Source organism: Lissotriton vulgaris, chromosome 10 (assembly GCF_964263255.1).
Source record: "Lissotriton vulgaris chromosome 10, aLisVul1.2, whole genome shotgun sequence".
Classification (NCBI taxonomy): Eukaryota; Metazoa; Chordata; class Amphibia; order Caudata; family Salamandridae; genus Lissotriton; species Lissotriton vulgaris.
Genome location: NC_141698.1, coordinates 179,914,780 through 179,934,056, shown reverse-complemented (window position 1 = coordinate 179,934,056; position 19,277 = coordinate 179,914,780). Strand labels below are relative to the sequence as shown.

The 19,277-nt window shown below is 50.6% G+C and overlaps 2 protein-coding genes across 3 annotated transcripts in view; one reads left to right on the top strand and one right to left on the bottom strand.

Annotated features, from left to right (window-relative positions):
• Positions 1-19,277, bottom strand: part of ATPAF2 (ATP synthase mitochondrial F1 complex assembly factor 2) — a 225,168-nt gene that overhangs the window by 135,899 nt on the left and 69,992 nt on the right. Inside the window, exon 1 of one of the 2 annotated variants that reach the window (XM_086940828.1) lies at positions 16,154-16,428. The exons of the other annotated variant lie outside the window; for it this stretch is intronic. The gene's annotated coding sequence lies outside the window, so the exon portion shown is untranslated. Of the gene's footprint in view, positions 1-16,153; positions 16,429-19,277 lie in introns of those variants that run through there. 2 annotated transcript variants of the gene reach the window in all.
• Positions 17,037-19,277, top strand: part of GID4 (GID complex subunit 4 homolog) — a 121,556-nt gene continuing 119,315 nt past the window's right edge. The window contains exon 1 of the mRNA XM_086940830.1: positions 17,037-17,303. Coding sequence (XP_086796956.1) covers positions 17,139-17,303 — 165 coding nt within the window. The 5' untranslated portion in view covers positions 17,037-17,138. The remainder of the gene's footprint in view (positions 17,304-19,277) is intronic.

Sequence of the window (19,277 nt, the reverse complement as noted above, 5' to 3'; positions counted from 1 at the left end):
CGCAGCTCCGAATCACACCATTCCAGAGGGTAATCAAGGGGAAACCTAGCCACAGCAGCAGTGAGGGGGAAAAGTTGAGACTTCCGCCAGTGGATATGGACACCGGAGACACCCCCAAAAGCAACCAACTCTCGTAAGAGCGAATTAAGGTTGTTCTCAGGGTCTTTAACATAAAGTGTAACATCGTCAGCGTATAAAGAAATACCGACCTGCCGCTGAAGACAATTAAAGGCGCTCTGCTGGTGAAGCTGACGAATCCTGCAGGCCAGCGGCTCAATGGCAATGGCAAACAAGAGGGGCGAGAGGGGGCATCCCTGTCGGGTCCCCCTTGTGAGAGGGAACGAGGGGGACAGCACCCCATTCACCACCACCCTCGCCATCGGATCAGTATATAAGAGCTTGACCCATGAGATGAAGATCCGGGGGAAGCCCATCCGACAAAGAACATCAATAAGATAGCCCCACTCAACGGAGTCAAACGCCTTAGTGGCATCAAGAAAGATGGCGGCAACCGGGATATCAGGAGCGATGGTCGACACAAGCGAAAACAAGGTGCGAAGATTGTGGGAGGTAGCACGGCCAGGCACAAACCCCGACTGATCAGGTAGTACAATAACGGGCATGAGCTCGGCAAGTCTCACTGCCAAGGCTAAGGATACAACTCCTTCCTGCTCTGGAGCTGCCCCAGTTATAGGTCTGGCGCCCTTTGATGTCCGGACCCTCGCACTTGGAGGTCGGGAGGTCCGGGATGAGGGAGTCCAGACACCCAGCAGGGGGGTGGAGCCAGCGCCCGGGGGAGCTGGGGGCGATCGGCACCTGGCGGGGGAGAGCCATCGACACTTCTTTCTCCCATTGACCTGCCAAGTGGGCCGTTCACCTCCTGGGTGGATGGTGGTGCCGGGATGTCGGGGCCTGGCCAGGCCCAGGGTTAGGGTCGATCTGAGGTCACGCGGCCTCGTGGTGCAGTGTCCAAGATGGCGGCCGGGCCGGCCGAGGGAGCCGGTAGTGATTCGGCCCCATGATGCAGAGATGTCCGGGGGCAGGGGTCCCGTAGGAGACGGGGTGCGGGTGGCTTCTGTGGGTAATACCTGGAGGGCCGGGCTCGGGCCCTGTCATGCGGGGAGGAAGCAAGCCCTTCACGTGGCCTGTCCAACAACCGCCGCTCCCGGCGTCCTGCCCTGACCCTCGCCCATGACTCTAATCAGCCGACGTGTACACGCCGCAGTGTTCCTGGTGGGAATGAAGCCCGCTTGATCCGGATGAACCAAGGTAGTCATGCGCTCCAGGAGACGCGTCGCCAGAATCCTACTCAGAATTTTGTAGTCCACCGTGAGCATCGAGAGTGGTCGATACACCCATCTGGAGCTAGGGTCGCCACCTCGCTTCAGCAGTGGTACTATGATCGCTTCCCTGGCAGTCGATGGCAGCCTGCCTAGTTCCCTTGCCTCTCTATACATTGACTAATTGCGGCGCAAGAAGATCTACATATGCTGCGTAAAACTCTACAGGGAGGCCATCAACCCCCGGTGTTTTCCACCTAGCCAAATGTTTGATTGCCGTGCGGATCTCTCCTAGTGAGATATCCTCTCCCAGCCCATTCCCCTGCTCAGGGTCTAACCGCGGGAGTTGCGCTGTGGATAAGAAGTCTGAGGCTCCATCCGGGAGGTCCCGCATCGAGCTCTGGTAAAGCTGTGTATAGTAAGCCAGGAACTGACCATTAATTTCCGCTTGTGAATATAGTAAGCCCCCGGTCACCGCAGTCAGCGACAAAATCGGAGTGCCCCGGATTGCCGGGTTAGCCAGCCAAGCTAGTTTGGATACTACTCTGTCTCTCTGTATTTATTTATTTTATTTATTTATAACAGTTTTTTATAGCGCGAACTAGACCCTTGGGTATCAGAGCGCTTAACATCACATGGTATATAATAAGAACAGCAATGTATATAACACGTACTGAGATTGAGAGCCTAGTCTGTAGGTAGATACTATAAAAGGAACAAAAATATAAAATTAAAAGAAAAAGACCGCTACCAAGTAACAAGACACGTATAATATTGTTCTGAGGTAGTAGCTGATTGTCTTCTTGCCGTGGGTCATTTTCTATATCTTTCCCATTTTGGTTATCTAATAGACCCTCACTGTTAAGTTACCAATGGCAAATTGCCTACCTATGGGAGGAATTTGCTCATGAGGAAGATCTTCGTTTCCTTCTTGAATACTGCAGTATTCGAAATTTTTCTGATGTTCGCAGGAAGGGAGTTACATATTCTAGGGGCTGCACCAGAGAACGATCTCTCATAAGTTTCTTTCTTCCTGAAGATAGGTAGTCTCAGCAGCAGCAAATTGGTACTCCGGACAGGTCTGTTTCCTCCTGAAATTTCTATTTTCTGGGCATGAGCCCTCACCGAGTATTCCCTATAATCAAAACAGCGTAACCTTTCAGTTTGTACCGCCACCCTTTCGCGTGCCTCGACAACTGCCTCTTGCCCCCCCCACTTTCGCATGACTATCCTTCTCTGCCTGACGTAGGCGATCTTTTTCCTGCTCTATGTCACGCAACAACGTTTTACGGGTTCCAGCCGTGGACGAGATACACATTCCTCGTATCACGGCCTTAAAAGTATCCCATTCCTGGGCTCTGCTTTACGCCGTCCCAGAGTTCTCCGTAAAGTAGTGCTCAATGCCATCTCCAACCTCCGCTCTAAAAACCGGGTCCTCCAACGTCACAGGGTTCAAGCGCCACGTAGGGATCGCCTGTCGCTGCCTGGACCACTGTACAGTTATTAGACAGGGGTTGTGATCAGAGATTGTTCTCGCTAAATATTCACTATGGGAGGTTAGCTCCTGGGCTCCTAGCGAGCACAGTATACCATCCAGTCGTACATGTAGATCATGCGGCACTGAATAAAAGGAATAATCTCTAGCCGCGGGGTGGTGAGTCCGTCATACATCAACTAAGCCCCAGGCGCTTTGCCACTCTCGTCGCACCTTCGCCAGTTGGTGGACCGCGGGCTGGGCCAACGGCGGGTGAGACCGGTCTAATTCTATATCAGCGACTGAGTTAAAATCGCCTCCCAGAAACACCGTACCTGTCAAAAAGGACGCCAGCTTCCCAGACACCCGTGAGAAAAAAGCTGACTGCTCAACGTTCGGGTGTACATGCTACACAGTGCCACATCCCTCCCATCTAACCGTCCCATTACTGCCACAAACCTCCCTTCCGGATCTACCACTGGAAGGGAACACCTGACCTCACCCAAATTAATGTCTCCCTCGCAAATGCAGAATAAGTGGTGTAAAACAGTTGACTTCTCCATCTTCGCTGGAGCGCCATCCTCTCAGCCTGATCAATACGAGTCTCCTGTAAGAAGGCTACTTGTACCCCCCCTACGTATTAAATATGCATGCACCTTGTAGCGTTTCGTCATGGAGTTCAGCCCTCGGAATTCCAGGTAATACATTTTAACTCAAGTCGGTCCCCATGGTGGAGCATGCAACAGAACAATCTTCCCCGTAGCCTAACGGGCACACTGACAGTCCCTTTGTATCCAAAACATCCCCAATGAACCCCCATCCCTCTCTCCCCCAGAACAGGTGCTAAACCGCAGTAACCCATCCAAACCCAATCCCGTATGACGGTACTCTCTGGTAGCTACCAGAGTCTCACAGTTAACGTGAGGTCAAGGGGGTGACTACACCAAATCGAGCTGGACTATGATCTCTCCATCTGTTCCACCCGCGCTCAGCCTCCCAAATGACCTCCCCCCTAGTGCCACCCCGTCCCAGGAAGGCCCCCCTCCAAACAACCGTCACCCTCCTCCCCTGGAAAAAATGATACAGTAGAATATGCCACCCACCATGATCACTAAATCCCCACCTTAACACTCCCCATCACCCGCCACCATCACGAGTGCACTCTCTTACTACATGCAGATTGGGACCAGAAATGTTCATTCGTCCAATAGGCCATCAGCCGACCTTGGGGTAACGTGAGGCACGTTCCAGGTTCCCTCCTCCGAGCCGTCCGAAGCCATCACCTCCGACCCCGGCTGGGAACCTGAATCCACCACTGAGGCAGCAGCTGCCGCCCCCGATATGATAGAGACCGCCTGCAGAGCCGCTTGTCGGCCCAAGTCTGTCTGCGACGTTGATGGCATCTGGCTTGCCGCCGTACGTTTCTTGGTTCGTCGCCTACTGCGGGGTTTAGGTCGGTTCTCCGCTTCGTTCTCTTCTCTATGATCATCAGTCCCAGCTCGATACAGCTCCAGCCAGTTCCATGCTTCATCTGGCGTACTATAAAAGGATGCCTTACCATCAACCATCACTTTCAGGCGGGCCGGGAATAGAAGAGAGTACTGTAGGCCCTCATCCCAGAGGGCCTTCTTGACCGCTAGGAAGGACGGTCGGCTGCGCTGAACTTCGTAGGAGTAATCAGGGTAAATGGAGATAGACATTGTCCACCCGGTAGGGGCCCATCGTCCGTGCTTTCTGCAAGATAGTGTCACGATCCTTAAAGTGCAACAATCGCACTACTACTGGCCGGAGGGGGGGGGGGGTCGGCCAAGAGCAGGGGGGCTGCGACAAGCCATCAGGGACGACTACATCCTCCAACCAGGCCTCTAGATTGGTTACCATACTGTCCTCTTCAACTTTTTCGGGTAGGCCCACCACCCGTATGTTATTGCGCCGACTGCGCCCTTCGGTGTCCTCCACTCTTTTCTCCAGAAGGTGTACCCTTCGCAGTAAGACTCCTACTGCCGCATCAGTCGCCTTTTGGGCCAGTTCCAAGACTTCCAGGGTAAGTTCCACCTGCTTGACTCGGTCCGTCAGCTTCCCATGGTCTGCCCGTAACAGCCCCAGGTTCGTTGATACCTGCGCTATGTCATGGCGTAGCGCATCTTTCATATCTGCTATGGCCTTCAGGATTTTGTCCATCTGTTGCTGTTGCAGCCCGGCAGCCGGCGTTCCAGAGGAGTCCTGGTCATGATCCTCCGGTGGATCGTCAACGGGGTCAGGTGGCATTGTTCCCGGCTTCGGCCTCGGTTTTCCCACTGTCTAGGCCTCAGCTGGTGCCCAAGGCGATTGGCACCCAACAATCACAGCAGCAGCCCCCAAGAGCACAGGCAGCAACACGGGCAGTGCAGCGTCACCTCAGGGCGCAACTGTCTTCCCCTCCGCCAGTCGATCTCGGTTGCAGGTGGGCACCCCCAGGAGGGCCAACAGTCACCATCCAGCTAGTTACTCCAGGTGGTTCCCCAATCACCGCTAGGGGCTGGGTATTGCCAATCCAGCTGTCGCCCCGGTTGTCCGCCCTGGCCACACCTCCGCAGTGCCGACCATCACCTGTACAGCCCCCTTGATCTCTCAATGTTCAAGCGCTGATCTCCACAGTTCCCTCCAGTGCCTTATGGTCGTCGCCGCTCCTCCCTGCAACAGCCGTTCAAAGGCACCCCACGGAGCAGACGGTCCTCGAGCCAGGCAGGCCTGATAACGTGCCACCGTATGTCCCCTTCTCTCTTGTTCCCCTTGGCTACCTCTCCAGCCACGAGGGATTTTAGCGGTAGTGCTCCACCCAGACACGTGCTCCCAGCAGTCTGCCCCAGTGCCCAGTCTCCTCTGCTCTTTCTGGCATCAACACTCCCGGGGCCCCACAGCCGCCTTCAACTCCTCAAGATGTGGGGGGGGGGGAAGAAAGATGGAAAAGAGGGGGGGGGGAGGGGGGGAGAAGACAGATGGAAAAGAGGGGCGGGAGGGGGGGGAATCACAGGGGGGGCGCTCCCACAGTATGTACAAGTCCAGCCCCGCTCACGTCCGCTCCCCCCATCAATTTCCGCTGCAGCTTTCCGGGCCCCCTAGTCGCAGCTCCTCAGCGGGCCCACGTAGGTCGCGGTATTATAGATCCTCCGTGGCAGCGCAGCAACAGTGTGTTCCGGTGGTAGATATGGCACCCAGGTCAGCCAATCCTCCCAGCTCGCAGGCCGCCGCCTCTCGGCTGCAACACCACTCTCCCTGCCGGCGTCAGGACAGCGCCCCATTTTCCTCGCTCCCGAAGTGCTCCGGTCACCAGGAGTTCCCGCAGCGTCGGCTCTGTACAGGCATCCAGGGCCCTATCTCGTCGCCGCCGCTCCGCCGTAGCTCAGGCGTTGTGGTCGCGGCGCTCCAGAGCCCAGCTAGGCTGCCCCCAGCTCGGCCACCTGCCAGCTACGCGAGGCCGGGGATCCATGATGCAATCCAGGCCCCGGCAAGATGGCCGGCGCCGTCTTGAAAGGCCGGCTACGGAGTCAGTCCCAGGACAGGCGGAACCTCACCGTCCGGTCCGCAATTTGCCCACGGGGTCAGCGCTACCTCAGGGGGTCCCCGTGACCGCGAGCAGCCCCAGGGTGACCGGGATATCAGGATAAATCAGGAGACGAGCGCGGAGCTCTTCGCTCACACGTCCATACTCGCTGGTGGGCAAGCCACGCCCCCTACAGTAAATATAGAATGAAATGCACTGAAACCGCTTTTCACACATTTCAGCAGACTTTTACAGCTTTGAACATATTTGAAATGACACCAAAGTAGTATATCCGTGAATGATAAAACACACCAAATATTAGTGCATTACTAGTATATCTTATTCAAAATAATGGCCAAATCTAGGTAGGGTAAGCTTACCTTTTAAAGTCTGGTTTATTAGGGCAGATGTATGGGTGACATCAGCAGGTGATGTTTTAATTCCTTCTTCCAGAAGGTGTTTCCTATAGAATGCAAGATGGACGATTCTAAATCTAAGAAATAAACTCAATTATGCGGTTTGTTATATTCGGTTGTTTTTCTTCTATATGCATTCTACACAGAAAACAATATTTTTGCTACTTTTCTCCAGCATTGGCAAAGGACAGATAATGTGCTACACAACATGTGAACATAAGATGCATGCAAAGCACTTTTGTGAACATCTGTGTTCAGGGGCGCAATACCTGTAGGGGTCAAAGGGCTTCAGCAACCCCCCTTCGTGTGTCAGCCCGGGCTGAGACAGCTACCTGGACACACACAGACCGTTTTTAGGTCCAGCCTAGCGCAGCGCGCATGCGCTACTCTAGGAAAGGACCTCTTGGAATCACTTCAGACTTTCAAGAGACTTCTCCGTGTGGGTCGGACTCCACCCACACATTTTATTGGCCATTGTGTGTGGCTTTCAAAAATGAAAGCACCCAAATGGCCAAAAGGCGGGTGTATGGCCTGCCTTTTCTGTAAACGTTCACTCCCATGGCCTATGGGTCACCGGAGCGAGCAGCGATGCGCAGTGTGCCAGCTGCATCCCTTAACGCGCTCCATGCGTCGGACAGCCCCTGGCCGTCTGACGTCATGGCAGGCGTGTGCGTCGGATGGTTGGGGCCGTCCGATTTCAGCACGCGTAAAATCCGCCCGCACAGCACGGAAATTTGCGCTGCAGCGACTGGGTTAAATTCCTGGCAGCGCTCGCACACCACTCACAGGCTTGTTATTCAACCTGTGTCCGTGTCGTGTTGCTTTTAGCCCCTCCCTCCCTTCCTCATGCTATTCAAGTAGTAAATGCCCCGCTCCTCTTGGTCATGTTGATCACCTGACTCCTGGGCATCTTGACAATGGAGGCAACATCACGGCGCACACACCCTGCAGCTTAACAATGACGCGCGTCTGTGCCTCAGACAAGCTGAACTATGGAGGCGCCATCACGGCATGCACCCCCTGCTGCGTGACAACATCGCTGTGCACAATCACTGATGCCGAGGTGACATCATAATTGACGCTTATGGCAAGGCAATGATAGAGAAAGAACATAAAAACGGCTGAATATATAATTGTGTGTGGACCATCTGCGTTCATAGTTCCTGACTCACTATATTTGTGTGGCACTGATGCATAATGCATTTGTTAGTCATATGCAACAGGTTTACCCTAAGAGTGTGAGTAGGAGGGCGGTGGCAATAGAGAGCTTTGTGACTTTTTCTGTGACTCATGATTTGCTCACTCAAGCGTGAGATGGCGGCTGTGTCTGAACACTTGCAGTGTGCGGCGTGGCTGCTGTCTCTACACTTCTGTTGTGCATCAAGCCAGAGCGGATCTACTCATACTGTTTCTCAATAGTTGTACAGGGCTAAACTTGAATATCTGACACGGCTTGCTGTGGGTCTTGGTTGATATTACAGGATTTGCCTTCTTGGAAGTGACTCCATTCAGTAACTATTTAGCAACATATGTTCAGAAAGCCTTTTACCTAGGAGATCGGTCATAAGTTCTGGCCTCCGCTACATCATGATCTTTGTGTTTCGTAACATTTAAAATGCCTTTAAGGACCTCCCACTAGCCTTTTTTATTTTTTTTGGAAAACCTTTATTGAATTATCAAAGCATTACAAGCGCAGGCCTACAACCACAGGGGCCGGCCGCAAACTCAGAGTAAAGATTCAGGTGGCATGCAAATGTTTACGACGGCGTAATATCAACGAGAGAAGCATAGCATATGATTGTAATTGCCACTAGGCGAAGGATATCAAAGGTTTCATTTTTTAGTTATGAAGAAACAGTAGGGGCTGCACTATCGATGGCGTCACACCATAGAATAGAATTAAGAAGAGATGGGGGGGGGGGACGCACCCCGCATTGCAATCAAAACCAGGTGATGAACATTACAGCCTTAAGCATACTACGCCCGCTGAGGCAGTCTGGGAGCAAAAATCAGTATAATAGCGAGCGATTCAGCTAGAGCATCATCCCGAAAACCCACCCTCCAGAGACAGTGAGGCATAGGCAAGTATAGACGCCAGATAGAGAAAGAAGTGAGATAGAGAGAGATAGCCAGCCTACTGAAGAGGAAGGGAAACCCCACCGAAGAGAGAAAGGAAAAGAAAGAGACCATAGAACAAAACAAACTAAAATAATAAACCCCCCCCACACTGCACCCCTGTAATGGCTACGGCCAACCCCACTAACAGCGTGCCTGTCGCCCCGGAACTGCCCTAAAGAAAGGAAAGAAAGCGGAGGAGGAGAGCAATAGACACACTCCCGGTCCTCATTACCCCACACCAGCAGCAACCTCCCCAAGATTCAATGTCGACTATTAAAGAAAGTACTGAACACATCCATGGGGAGAACTCCAATAAAAACCTCCCGTCTCCCAGTAGAATACACGGTGCATATCCGGCATAAAGCACATAGAAAAGCTAACCCCGAATGTCAAAGTCAACCCTGACCAGTTCGGTTCTTCACGAAAGCCCATGTCGTCCAAGCCACATCAATCACGAAGAAAGCGAAGCGTCCAAGACAGTTCAAAACATTGGCGACGGATCGAGGAGATGAGACAAAATGGCAGCATCCGAGAATTCGACAATAGAGGATGAAGAAGGAAGACGAACCTCTTCGAAAGTCACTGAAGAACTGTCTTTGGCGGTATAAACCTTTAGCAACAATGTTCCGTCGAACAGGAATAGAGCCGGGAAAGCCAACGTTTATCACAGGTGCACCCTCCATGAGGCCAGAGTCATCAAAATAGGCTAAAATAGGCTTCCGTCCGGGGGTTCTAAATGGTGCGGAGAATAATCCACGGGGTCAAAGGCATGTTGACAACTTGTCATATTATCCACTCCTGGTTCCAAGTGTACGTTATCCAGCTTTACAGACATCCGTTGGCACAGGACGGCAAAGTGAGAGCGGAGCGCCCCAATGGCGGCCATTACAGACCTCAGCGATGGTGTGCCGTCAGTCCCCCCCCATCTCCTCCAGCATGAGACGAGGCAGGATTCGGACCCCTGAAACACCGTCCAGGTACCAGGCCCACACGGGTCTTATGACAACAGCGAGCACTCACACAACAAGCAGGGTCGGTATTTCGCCACTCGCGGGGGCCAGCCCGACAACCCGGGCTCCCCAGGGGGTCTCCGGGCATAGGACCCCCGACCGTGGTCGCCGATATCACAGGCGTCACTGTACCGTGTCCTTGGATTAGGCCGGATACCCAGTTGCCAACTGGAATTAGAATGATTGGACCGAGGTCGGGAGACCGGAAACCACCCTGGTCCCACAGCCGATGTTGATCACTTCCAACCCGGATGGGCCAGAAATCGAGGTCCCGGCGGAAGCCCTGGAATAGGCCAAGAAGTAAATTCAATGTAACTTTGTCACCCGGTAAGTTGGAGGGTCCGGGTTTGCACCGCAGGAGTCAGGAGCACTTCATATGTGTGGGAGTCTGGCGTGCGTGAAGGATGAAAGGCAGGATATACTAGCTGCCGGTGGAGGTCGGCAGAGCCGGGAGCTTATGCGGCCATCTACGATCGTAGCGTAACTCCTCCTCCCCACTAGCCCTTTTTGATCACGTCTGTGCAGCTATAAGGCTTATAAGGACCCAAAGGTGAGACCTTTTGGCTATGCCAACGCTTGTTGAGCTTATCGCAGCCGCACCCGAGTACTTCACAGGTCTTTAAAAGACCATCTACGTGTTAACGAGTCTTTGTTCGTTTTTCACCCCTTCATCTCCACACTGCCTATTGCTATAAAAATTACCCTCCCCATTGAAATTTTTATTAGGCCTCCCGCACCCCCCGAAATGTGGCTCTAGTTGCTCCTCTGCTTGTGTTTACAATTGTTGGGGCATTAAGGTCGGACCCATTAACTTTGGCAATGGTTGTTAAATGGGATAAAAAGATCCGTGTGTTATGGGTGTGTTTATATTGGGTGATTTTTTTCTGAATGGCATATATGTAGCTTCGTGCTCTAGTTGTTGCATTGCTACATGATGACGTAGGGTGCGGCTGCCATTTTGGAGTGGCAGTCAGCGCCGATATCCGAGCGGTCCGGTTGTATTCCCGGCGCTCTCCTGCAGTGAAGTAATAAAGCACTTCTCTCCCTCCATAGTGTACTAACCTCATTTGGGTAGGGAAACAACCTCATTACAGTGGCGACGAGGTCGGGATATGAAATAAAAGGTGACACCAGGACCCACCAGAGTGCAATGGAGGAAGGACACGTGAAACAAGGATCCTAAGGGACAGCACAATCTGTGGGAGAGCATGGCAGAGGACACACCAATACAGGCAAGCAACCAGAGGGAAGCATCCCATAAAGAAAGAAAAAGGGGGCCTGTACAGCTCACAGGCAAAGAGGAAGGGGGGCAACCCTACCCCCTACCAGAGCAGAAATAGAACCCCACGGGGGAGGAAGAGGCCAACACAGGCACGACCAAGCACCATATAAGTCTGCCATATATAGAGGCAAACCACAGGGAAGGACTAATTACCGCGGGGAGGAAGGAGAGAAGTAGTGAGATACCACGTCCCACCAGGCACAAGTCACCCACTAAAGCGCCCACCAGAGATCCAGGGCCCTGGCGGAAAAAGAGCAGCACGGAGAAGAGGGCGCCTCGGAGCCCCAACAAGACCAATCATTTCACAGAGGTACAAGCGCGCCAGGCAGTCCCAGGGGAGACAAGGCAGCACCAGATAGACGCACTGAAATGTGTGCGCAGGTGTCTTCACTCACGACGCCGATCCCTTTCCTACTCAACCCGGGGAAGCCCTTGATGAAGTGGGAGGATTGGAGAGAATATTTCATGAACTACTTAGAAGCCTTAGAAGATGAAAGTGGAGAAGCATTTCCCAGCAAGAGGAGGAAGAGGATATTACTCCACAACTTAGGCCCTTTAGGAATTAGGATCTTCTAGAACCTGGTCCCCGCACAAAGACAGGCCGCGGACGATGACGTGTTTTGGCACGTGATAGAAGACTTTAACAGCCATTACAGACCGGCAGTGTGCACGTCAATTGTCAGGTACAACTTCCAACAAAGGAAACAAGCAACGGGAGAGTCCATAGACGACTACGTCGCAGCGTTAAAGAAATTAGCGATCACGTGTAAATTTGGGGTCTTGCATGATGAGTTTATCAAAGACCAAATAGTCATGCACACGACAAACACAGCAATCCAAGACAAACTGTGGGTGAACAGAGACGCTACCCTGAAGGAAGTCATAGCCAGGGTAAAAAAGGCGGAACTATCCAAAAGATGTGCAGATACAGCGTAGAGAGAGACCGCCACGAGGCCCATGGTCAATAGAGTCGCCGACGCAGAACCACCAGAGAGAGAGGCAAAACAATGGCAGCAGAAGGGAAGGCGCAAAACAAATGGCCTCCACGAACCACACAACCAAAGAAGCCAAACAAAGCTCCCATGCGGCGTACGATAAACGTTGTCCAGCATTCCGAGCGAAATGCATGCATTGCGGCATTGTAGGACACTTTGAAAAAGTGTGTTGCCGCAAGATGAAGAGGCCAACAGTGAAGTATGTAACACAAGACATGGAGTTGAAGAAGAAGGAGGAGAAGACGAAGAAGACAATGTACTTTGTGTTGCAGAACAGGTGCTGGGCATCGATCGCAGACGCTCCAGGAAACCACAATGTGAAATGTTTATAGGAGGTGTACCGGTCAAGATGGTAGCTGACTCTGGCTCTCCGTACACCATCATGCAACGGACAGTGTGGAGTGAAGACTTCAGACCTAGCCTAGGATCACACCTTGAACCCCCTGACATACGACCTGTCAAGTTTACAGGAGAACCCATTCCAATGGTTGGGTATCGAGTTCTGAAGTTCGAATTCAAGGATCGCAGTGCAGAGTGCAAACTATAAGTAGCTGAGAAGGGTCCCTCTGTCCTCGGATGGATGGATCAAAGCGACCTGGGAATACAATTGAACCCAGGAGGGGACACGCAAGTCCTGATGACCGGCACAGAACATCAACCGAACTTCAAAACGATGAAAGACTAATACCCCACAGTGTTTGGAGAAAAGTGGGGAAACTGACGAAATTCACTCAAAGAATTGATATTAAGGACGACGACTCACCGGTGTCCCACAAGGTGAGGAATATACCAATAGCAGTTAGAGATGCTGTACAACAGAAGCTACTGAGATTGGAAGATAACGGGATCATCAAACCGATAAACTGCTTAGAATGGCTAGCCCTGCTGGTGGTGGCGATAAAAATAAATGGCAAGGTCCGTCTATGCGTGGACTTACGGGAACTGAACAAGTGCATAATCGTGGAAAAATTCCCCATTACCAAGGATAGAGGAAATGCTGGCGAAAATAAAAGGGATAAGATGGTTCTCCACCATCGATCTCACTTCCGCCTACCACCAGATGGCCCTACACCACGCGAGCCGGAAACTGACATCATTCATAACACCCTTCGGATGCTACCAGTTCCGCCGGATGCCCTTTGGCCTGGCGTCAGCAGCGGCGGTGTTCCAAAAACTAATGCACAAACTGTTTAAGGGCATAGAGGGAGTACAATACTTCCAAGATGACATATTGGCGATGGGAAAGGATCAAACCGACCACGACAAAGGAAGGCAAGGAAAGAAATGGCCTTACGGCGGAGTGGGAAAAGTGCCGATTTGGAATGGCGTCAGTCACCTACCTAGGTCATGAGATCAGTGAGCAAGGCATAACACCTAAACAAGCCAACGTCAAGGCGATCTGTGAAGCATCTGCGCCGAAGGACAAAGAGGAAGTAAGGTCATTCTCGGGGATGGCCGAATACTACAGTAAGTTCGTGCAGCATTTCGCAACCAAGACTCACCACCTACGTCTGCTCATACAAGACAAAACAACTTTTGCATGGACAGAGGAAGCACAAGGAGAATTCCAGAGAATAAAGGAAGACATCAGCAAAGCAGTCCCCCTACAAGGATATGATCCCCAGGGACAGTCTGTATTGACCCCTGATGCGAGCGAAAAGGGACTAGGGGCTGTCCTCATGCAAGAAAGGAAGAATGGAGAGATGGCGACCATTAGCTTTCCATCCAAGTCCCTATCACCAACAGAACAGAAATTCAGTGCGATTGAAAAGGAGATGCCGGCAGTGGTATGGGCCTTGGGGAAATTACACCAATTCATATGGGGCACGAGATTCCAACTCAAGACAGACCACAAGCCCCTGGTCAAAGTACTCACATCCAGCAGTCATGCAAGTGCTAACACCTCGCATCGCCAAGATGACTCTGAAATTGTTAGACTACAGATATGATGTTGAGTACATCCCAGGAACTAAGAATAAGGTAGCTGATTACCTCAGCCGAGCATCACCAATGGAGGAAGCACTGTCTAACGCAGACTAGGATGAAGTCAGAGTAGCCTTTGCAGAAGACCCGGAGAAAGTGATAAGCGGCCAAGAATGGGAACAAGCCTATGAAAACGACTTAGATATCAAAGAGGTGGCGAGCTTCCTACTACAAGGATGGCCCGAAAAACGACACCTCAGAGCAGAACTCAGGAGATTCTTTGAGGTTCTTGAAGAATTATCCATTGGAGATCTGGGGGCGTTCCTGTTCAGAGGTGATAAGGTAGTCCCTCCTGCGTCATTGATACCGCATCTACTGACCGTACTGCATGAAGGACACCTGGGTATTGTAAAAATGAAGACGAGAACCAAGCATGTGTATTGGTAACCGGCAATGGACATCCAGATCGAAAGACACGTAAGGGAGTGTGACCAGAGCCAAAGGGCGGATAAATCTCAAACCCTACTGTGGCCGGCACTGGGGAAGTTCGACAATCATGCCAACCCTTGGGAGAAGTTGTCCATAGACATATTTGGACCTGTACTGGATGCACAGGGTACCCCGAAGTACGTGTGTGTTCTCATTGATCAGTACTCAAAATGGCCAGAAGTAGACATACAGGAGGAGATGGACACGGATACAGTTCTCAGATTCCTTACTACCACGTTCCTCAGAGAAGGCATACCCCGATCCATTCTGAGTGATAATGGACCCCAATTCACATTGGAGAAGTGGTACAAATACATGGAACGCAATGGGATCAAGGTAAAACACACATCCATATACCACCCGGCAGGCAATGGTCTAGCTGAAAAGTTTAATCGTGTCATAATGGGTTCCATACAAGCAGCCATCGCAATGGGCAAGGATTGGGAAAAGGAAGTTCGGAGTATGCTATGGGCCTACAGAATCACACCCACAGACACAGGGTACAGCCCATTCCAAATCCTGAGAGGACGTGACCCCTTCACCAAGGACAATATGGCGTGGAAGGAAAAGACAGTCACAAGTAAATGGTCATCAGCAGTGGTTCAGCACAACTTGGAGAAAGCACAGAGAATATACACTGAGCACTACAACAAGAGACACAATGTGAAGGAGACCTTGTTGGAAAGAGGAGAATGGGTCAGAGTCAAACTTGCCCAGTTGAGAAGGAAAGGGGACAGCAAATATAGTGCGCCCATGCAAGTCAAAGAGTTGCACGACAGAACAGCATTGCTCAGCGAAGGAAATGTCTGGTCACAAGATCACATTTCCAAATGCAACAAGGTACTGCAGTGGTCCTGTGAAGAAAGATCGAGGGCACGAGAGAACCAAAGCTCTCATACAGACAGAGTGGCACTGAGTGGAGGAGAAGACGACTCAGGATTGGAAGGAAAGGGAGTTGAGCATGAGGAAGGAGATAACCCCATTGCAGAAGAACAGTGGGCAAAGACGGGAGAGACTCCTGAAAGACAGAGAGTCCCAGAGGAATGGAAAGGAGACAGGCGAGCACGGCTGAGAGCAGCTCGGAGTTTTTCACCTCCACTCCGGTAAGACGTACACGGGCAGGGAGAACAGTAGTAAGGCCTGCCAAATACAGAGACTATGAACTGGGTGAAGTGAAGTAACTTTCACCTGAGAGAGACTTCTTATGTTTTGTTATTGATTGTATAAAGAAGGAAGATATGTAGTGTTGCGCTCTAGTTGTCGCGTTGCTACGCGATGACGTAGGGTGCGGCCGCTATTTTGTAGAGACAGTCAGCGCAGATAGCCGAGCGCTCCGGTTATATTCCTGGCACTCTCTTGCAGGATAGAAATAAAGCACTTATCACCCTCCATGGTGTACTAACCTCATTTGGGTAGGGCAACAACCTCATTACAATATTCAGGAGGTTCTGCTGTGATAAAACGATGCAGTTGGTACTGCCAGAACTTGAAATGTATGAATATTTCACGGACAACTAAAAATACTTTAACTAATCTTTTTTAGTATGGTGTTTTAAACGCAACATGTTTAACCAGATATTCTTAAAATACTATTTGGTAAGGCGTTAAATAATCGCCCATCCTCGTTTGGGAATTTGACTTACCCACTACTCTCACTCCAGTTTCAAAACCGTCCGAAAATCTGCTGAAGGATCACGCTTTACAAACGCTGTCAAGGTTGTAAGGTATTCTTCGTCCTCGGGTATGAAGAAACAAATTTACTATTTGATATGATATGATTACTTTAAGAAGTGCCACGTACCCTACCACGGGATTTATCCTTACACCCCACTACATGCAACTCCTATCTCGCTTGCAGCCGGTAAACGACCGAGAGCTAATGGGCGCAGCCATCTTGGTGACGCTAATGAGCATCAACATCGAAATAAGACTCGAAAATACGCCCATATCGGATAGGTAGCCCTTAAGAATTGAGGTTTTTGAAAGATGTCAATTAAATGGCCATGTTTTAATGGTAAAATACTAGTTTTACTGTTAAGAGCGTACAAGGTATATTCATTATTAGGCTGTGTTTTAATAATATACTGTATTGATTGCGATATTTGTGAATTCTTATTTATGAGCAATTTTTGGCGTACACGTAATGTTTTTACCTTGTACGAAACATAAGTGAACTATTTTAATTTCATACATTACCAAATATGTAGACATAGTACATTACCACAATATTGTTAACATATTTAATGATGTATTTTCTTAGGAAGAGAAAATCTGTCCAAACATGGTTGCCTTAACTACGCTCCCAGATGAGACCCCTGACAGCCAAGCTGTGTTCACTGACGTCACTTCGGCTTCCAGCCAAGTCACTGAGGTCAATTTCGTCACTTTCATTGACCTCAAAAAGACTACATCTCCCAGCATGTTTAGTGTCCACTAGAGGTTGCGGGCGGCCAATGGGGAGGGGGGGTTCAGTTGAGCCGTATCAGAATTCCAGATGAACCAACCAGAGCTTAGGTTACTCCTAGGGGTCGCTCTGGAGCGCAGTGTAGACTGTGCGAGGCAGCGGGCCACAGTGAACGTGCCGAGAGAGCTCGGGCAACTCAGGTTCACTCCAGTCCAGGCCTGGCCATGCCTGTGCGTACGGAGCCCCGACCCGCGGCCTCCCTAATTCCGCCACCTCCCATCAACACACAGCAACCCGGGGTGACTGTCTCCCTCCTGTACAGCGGTGCCAAGTACCGGGGCCACCAGAAAAGCAAGGGTAATGCCTACGACGTGGAGGTGGTACTACAGGTGAGGGTGTTGCGGAAGGCACGTCAAAGGTAGACTGTATTGGTTAGCAAGATTGAGGCATCCAGTAGGCAATGCCTGATGCCAGCAGAAGAGATACTATTTCACGTTGTCGGCATAAATAGGATCACGGCTCATCCTCACGACTAGTTCATTTTAGTGATAGTCCATCAACATTTTGGTAGAACGCATCACAAGAGCACAATCGAAGATTTTTTTCAAGGCTGCTATGTGAATCACTTAAAATTAACTTATTGATTGATAATGACACGAAGTCTCAACTTTTTTTGGGTACAGATGTTCCATGTTTTGTGATAACATCTTTTTGGGTAGGTGAGGTGTCCATCTCAAATGCTAACTCTGGTTAACGAGATATTTCACCATTAACTTGTATTTGAGTGATGGAAGGTTTAACGGGAGTAACACTGAAACGTCTCCTGAACAAGTGGATATTGTTGGTAGGTGTATCCGTACTGATTGTCGTTTACGACTACAAGGGACTTTAACGTTTTTTCCAGGTTTTTCATGTGTGGATATTTTCACCTAGAAAGGCATGTTGACTCCATAGAGGGTAAAGATAATCTAAATAGCGAGTAGTACATAGATTAATGTGATGCTAGTTTATGTAGCTTGCTAAACGAACAGTTGATGGACGGAATGCTGAACAATGCAAACATTCACCTCCATTCACAAAGATATGGGTTTAATCCTTCATTCTTTTGCTCCCAATGCCACCCCAGTTTGGACCCAGCCATATGCACATCACTCTTGACCCTGTGCCTAATGGTAACAGTCCAGCTGAATTGCCAAGCGAGATCCTCCCTGGACCGGAAAGAAGCATCCAGGGGCTGTTTTCTGGGCATCACCCATCGTTAGCCAGGCTAGCTTGAGTCCAGTGGCGCTGTGAGCACAGGACCCACGTCTGGGCATACCCTTCCCCCTTAGGGTGGCAAATGCTAAACGAACAATTGATGGATGGAATGCTGAACAATGCAAACGTTGACCTCCAGTCTCAAAGATATGGGTTAAATTCACCTTTCTTTTGCTCACCAGGCCACCCAGGGCTTTAAGTGTGCCGGGTCTTACCGGGTCTGAGCACTGGCAGTTTTTGTAAGGAGGCCTCGAAATGGGTCTCTATCGGACTCTGTTTTTTGCCGTGGCACGGGGAGGGGGGTGTTTTTTCGAGCGTTATAGGGAAATCCTTTAAAGAGAGTCAGTTTCTCTCTGGATTTCTCTTCTCTTTTCAGAACTAAGGAGCAGCAGCATTGTCGTAGTGTCACCTGGTTTTTATGTGAATGCTGTTTCAATATTATATACATGCCACAGTTACTGCTTATTTATCTTACGCAACTAACAACCATTGACAAAGCCAATAGTCCTGACTTGCTGTAAGTATGATGTCACTTTTTGTATCATATATCTGGATTCAATGACAGAAGCAACAAAATACCAGTGGGGCGGCACACTATGCCAAGGACAAACTTTTAGCTTACTTGTCTTCAAGCCATGCCCTTAATTACATTGGCCACGCCCCCTTGAGAGACCCCTCAGTTTTTTCATCCCACTTAAAGCCCTGACGCCACACCAGTTTGTACCCAGCTACATGCAATCAGTCTTGACCCTGTGCCTCATGGGAATAGTCCTGCCAGAATTACCAAGCAAGGTCCTTCCTGGACTGGAAACAAGCCTCCTGGGACCGGTTTCGGGGCACTACCCCTCATCAGCCAGGCTAGCTTGAATCCAGTGGTGCAGTGAGCACGGGACCCATGTCTGGCCTTACCCTTCCCAGTTAAGGTGAGAAATGCATTTGTCACCCGAGTGGGACAGGTATGCCCATACAGGGGTCACATGCTCTCTATGCCACTGGAATCAAGTTGACCTGGCTCATGAGGGCCGAAACCGGTCCTAGGATGCTTGTTTTCAGGTCCAGGGAGGTCCTCGCCTGGCAGTTAAGGCTGGACTGTTCCCACAGGGAGC